General features: G+C 34.6%; 1 protein-coding gene across 1 annotated transcript; it reads right to left on the bottom strand.

Moving 5' to 3' along the window:
* Window positions 1-2,340: 2,340 nt before the first annotated feature.
* LOC112522062 (expansin-like B1) lies at window positions 2,341-4,597 on the bottom strand. Its single transcript, XM_025131132.1, has 4 exons — window positions 4,374-4,597; window positions 4,165-4,271; window positions 2,908-3,219; window positions 2,341-2,723 (listed from the first exon to the last, which is right to left on the bottom strand). The coding sequence occupies exons 1-4, from the start codon at window positions 4,516-4,518 to the stop codon at window positions 2,535-2,537; spliced, it is 753 nt and encodes a 250-aa protein (XP_024986900.1). The 5' UTR covers window positions 4,519-4,597; the 3' UTR covers window positions 2,341-2,534.
* Window positions 4,598-5,445: the final 848 nt, after the last annotated feature.

The following is a 5,445-nucleotide window of genomic DNA, read 5'->3' as shown; positions in this document are numbered from 1 at the left end:
ATGTATCAGAAAACAATATTAATGTATGATGTATAATTAAAATTAATTTCAATTGATATTAGTTAATATTTATTAATATTAGTAATATTTAAATTTTATTAATATTTATTAATAATTAATATTAATAAATAATAATTAATATCAATGAGAGAGATAATTGGCAAAAGTGACAGTAAGCTATTAAAAACACTACTTCAAGTAGCGTTTCAATAAGCTAGTTTATATGTATACGAACGTGTATCTAGAAAATAAACTAGCTTATTTTTGGCAAATAATGCCTAAATCTTAAGGACAAAAAGAACAATGAATTTTAAACCATGGTGATGAAAAACATAATTTCAAAATCACAGGGACGGAAATAGAAATTTCAGCAAACCACGAAAAATTGTAATGTATGGGCCATTTACAAACATTTACCTGGGTAAACGCTAACCAAGTCACATTACTATACTGGATTAATATAGCAAGAATCAAGAATCTTACCCAGTAAAAGCGAAAGCAATGATCGAGAGTCCTATCCAGTGACGGTTCTTATCATGGTTAACGCTTATCGGGTAAATTGTTGCATACGATACCGTTCTGGTGGTCTAAATCTTACTTGGTAAGTAAATGATAGTTTTGAAATTTACCGGTAAACATTTAACTGGATAAACGTTTGATAAACGAGCCCTTAATGTTTTGTAATCATTTTCTACAACAATTTCTTAAAATGACATCAACTTGATAAACTATATTATAATTGAATATAACTTCAAAATTTTCAATTTAAATTTTAATTATTTATCATAAATTAGTACTTTCTTAAAAAGGCATTTTCATCTTGTATCCTGTTTAGGGATGTTTGCGATATGGTATTGGTCAAAACTGTAAACCATACTGTATATGCAGGGCCGGCTCTGGCCACGTGCATCCCGTGCGGTCGCACAAGGCATCAAAGCCTAAGGGGCATCAAGTTGTCATTTATTACTAGTTTGGGGTTTAATAATTTAGGAATTGGACAACTGAGTTTTAACTATAAAAATAGGCTCAAGGTCTAGTAGTGATGAATACTGAATGCACATCGTTGGAAAAAAAGTTGGAAACGTTTTTGTTTGTATAAAGTTGTCTGTATGAATAAAGTTGTCTGATACAAATTAAGAGGCATTGTTTAGCTCCTATAGTTTATGATTTTAGAACCGAGCAAAATATATATATATATATATATATATATATATATATATATATGACTTTAGATCGTTGTCCTAAGCCACATACTAGAATTATGGCGGGCATATTCTACGTCTATCAGATTGATCTTTTGATATTCTTTTGTTTAGTTTACCAAAATAGCAAGTACAAAAGTTTTCGAAGAGTTTTTTTTGGAGGGTTCTATTCATCATGAACGATCCCATATTTATATCTCAGTGGATCAGTGATTCATTGACAAATTTGTTCCAGTTTGAACCATGTATTATTTGTCCTTTTACCATGGTTAGTCACACATGCTTCACTCTTCTTGGGCCCATGGTTGGCAAAGATGCACAAGACTCGGGTCTTTCAAGTCCGTTTCCAATGAGTAAAAAAGGCTCGAACTTTTTTACGTTTGAACCACGCTTTGAGGTTTAAAATTAAGGTCCTTTGAGACAGGCTTTTTTGGGGCAAACCTAATCCAGGTCTGCCTCCAAAGTTTTGCTTGATCGGACTCTGAGACCTAACCTGAATGACCTGGCCTGAACTGGGTTTTAGACTGGTTTCAGGCTTAGGTTGTTTTATGCATCTCTAACGGCATGGGGATTAGCACCTAATTTATATGACAAGATCATCGTATATTAACCACATATATTGAGAAAAAGTAGAATGTCTAGTAAACATATACTTCTGTAATTAACTTGGATATACAACCCGCTATGCGAGCCCACTAATCCCAGGACGACCACCTGCTTTGCAGATAGCCTGAAGTCACTGCATTTGATCCTCCGTGGGCACAAGACAAATGAAATTCATCTTATATATTCCATCCTTCATGTGCTCATACATACATTAATATTTTATCGATTATACATTCATTTAGTTTATCATTTTATTCCGTCTTTAATAAAGTGCTAATTAATCAATCAACGCACAATTGATAGACAGACAAACGACAATTTGTTTTAGACAACTTCCACACAGACAACGGGTGTCATCCATACTTTTCAAGAAAAGATTAAAGAAAAAGTCCTTCATCAACTTATGGTTGTCATTTTCATTTCATGCGTTTTACATAATCATAGCTACTGTTTCCTAAGTGATCAAAACCTCCTTTTTGGCATATAATATTTGTAAAGAAAAGTTTGTCCCACAAAACATCAACATAAGTGCCAGAGCATCATTTCATTCAAGCATCAAAAGTTATCACAACATAACTTAATCACTGCAACACTTCTTGCCACATTTACTTCACTCAACTACTTATTCAAAACCACCAACCACACAATTAACACTGTTATTTGCTACCTTACCTACATATATAGATATAGATATCTGGATGTATAGATATTGGTATAGGCAGTTAACTAATCAAGCTGAACAGCAGTGTCATAAGTAGCCCCAGCCTTCCAGTCACTAGGAATCAGACTCTTAAGTTGTACCCACTTTGAACCACTCACTTGGAACCTCAAATTTAGAGCTCCTTCTGGTGGATTAGGTATGTCCCATACTGCTCCATATGCCCTTCTCATACACCTCCATTCCTGCCATTCCTCCTGCAAATGACCAATTTCATGGTTATAACCCAATGCATTTGCATGCATACGAATTTCACAAACTTATAGTAATGCCTTTAGATATCACATACAGTTTTGGTTTCATAAGGTTAAAGTTCCATTAAGTATTCTATTAAGACGTTTGTGCATGCTTCTTTCCTTGTGGTGCGAGTTTGATCTTTACCTGCCACAATTCGACTGCTGTGATTTCGCTGACACCTGCTTGATATATAGCGATGAGTGCAAGATAGTGTGGGAATCTACTGTGCTCATGAACTTTGAACATGAGATTATAGCCTGGATACTGGCATGGAATCCTCTTGTATTCGACGTCAACCACTCCATATGAAATTAGTTCGGCAGCCAATCCTGGAAGCGCGAGTTTCGCGTAGGCACGAACACTCAGGATGAAGTCCGTGTTGTCTCCTTCACCGTGGTCAGTCACCACCACTTTCACCCCATCTTCACTGCAACACTTGGGAGACTTGCACCTAACCTGAACGATATTGATCATGGAGATCGATCAACAACGGTTTTTTTGCATTTAATTTCCATATAGTTATAGTCCAAAATCATCGTTGCAAACCATGGTGTACATTCTTTTTACTTTTGCATTTTCATAAGAACAACGTTTTAGTTTGCAACTACAGTTCAGCATGACGGTTTGAAAAGGAAAGTTTCTTTAAGAAGCGTAAACAATTTGAGAAAAGAGGAACCAAACATTCACAATGAATATAGATGAATATTCATCATGAGTATCATTATTCATTGATGAATATTCGGTTTGAAAATTTACAACTCTGAGATATTTTTGTGATGACCCCTTTTTCTCCATATAATACTCGGAGAATATCCTTTTGGAAGAACATGTATACTGGTGGCTGTCATTTTCATGTGCCCTAGAGAGCATGGTTCGAGCTTAAAAGTCTAAAAGCACTGATATATAGAACACAAGTTTATAAAACCCATTAATTCTGTATCATGTGTAAAAGTGCTATAATAAGTTTATAAGATGTTTTTATGATACCTTTGAAATAAGGCCAGTGTATGTCCTTTTAGTTTTTTTATAAGACAAGTTTGAGAAATGTATCCGATAAACACATCATTTAGTAATGTACTTGTTTTTACATTACACTTTTTCAAATAATGTCATACAAAAAATTAATACGACATTTTACTTCAAAATTATCATAAGAAAAACTTGTTAAAAACCCTAAAACTGTGCTATATAGAGTACTGCAACACTTTTACATATGATACACTATCATTTTGTCCTACAAAGCAAAGTCATATAAAGGAGTTTTAATTATTAGGATAACCGGACATCTTTTATGTCATATATATAAACCCGATTTTCTTGTAACAATGCAACTGTAAAAGTTACATCGACCCACAAAATCAAACGTATATCCTTTTCGCAAAATGGATTCAGTAGAATTACCTGATAACATGCTCCACAACCAGTACCATTCCTGAAAAGCCTAGAAACTCCACTCACCTCACCACCATTGATGGTGCTTCCATAAGCTTTATACCCACAAGCACCAGCTGCAGATCATATCATGCATTATATATATGAGACTTAATTTCAGAAATTAGATACAGAAATCATATATATATATATATATATATAATATTAAATATGTGTACTTGGAGTCCCTAAGCAATCAGGGCTGCCATAGAAAGTTGCTCTTGAGGAGATGTAAGAGTCTTGAGTGAAGCAGGGTGAAGGCAACAGTATCAGAATCACACAGAGAAGAAGAGAGGCATGGCAGAGTGTTAAACATAAACCCATGCCTTAGTTTTGATTTTCACACAAGTAACTAAAACTGGTTTATGATGAGATAAAGAGTGTGTAAAAATAGGTGTAGGATGTGAAGTCTATTGTGGAAAGAAACCATATTTATAGTTGAGATCATGGAGGTGGTGAAATGGCCAAGTGGAATTCAGGATTAGTTAAAGGATACACATGGAGTTATATAATTATTTTATTTGTTATAAAAATGTTATCTCTGTATGCTCACGAAATTAATTAGTAGGCACTTGTGCATTTAGTTTGTCGTAGTAATATATATGGTCTTATAGACCTTAAACATCGAATTCACGTCTAGTTGGGTATAGCACAGATGTTTTCGAGACGGTATACATGTATAAACATGCAAAAGTTGTCGGGTAGCCCCGTGCACTGTGGGAGTTACGGTTTTTTGGGCTACTATTAGGGCGTTGGGTTTTGATTTAAGCTAGTCATCTAACGGGGTTTTGTGTACTTGATTTACTTATCAGATAATGTTTTTAAGGGCATCTCCTGTCCACCACTAAAACGCTAAAAAAAAAGGAGCTCACAAACCCTGGTATCTATATTTGGAGGTCTAAAAGTTGGCATCTATATATCCGATATTCATATTTTATTCAACTTTTATAATTCCCCACACATACACACACACACACATATATATATATATATATAGAGAGAGAGAGAGACACTTGTGACTACATAAGACCCATGAGACCATTTTTTTACACTTGAAACTTCACAGTAAAACACTGTGAATGTAACTTTCACAGCATTTTACCTTCACAGCGTTTTGCTGTGAAGTTTCAAGTGTAAAAAAATGGTCTACTTCACAGCGTTTTACCTTCACAGCGTTTTGCTGTGAAGTTTCAAGTGTAAAAAATGGTCTACTTCACGGCGTTTTACCTTCACAGCGTTTTGCTGTGAAGT

Source organism: Cynara cardunculus, assembly GCF_001531365.2.
Source record: "Cynara cardunculus var. scolymus isolate 2C chromosome LG 11, CcrdV1, whole genome shotgun sequence".
Lineage (NCBI taxonomy): Eukaryota > Viridiplantae > Streptophyta > Magnoliopsida > Asterales > Asteraceae > Cynara > Cynara cardunculus.
Note: the sequence above shows the minus strand (reverse complement) of the source record. Positions and strands in the feature narration are given on the sequence as shown.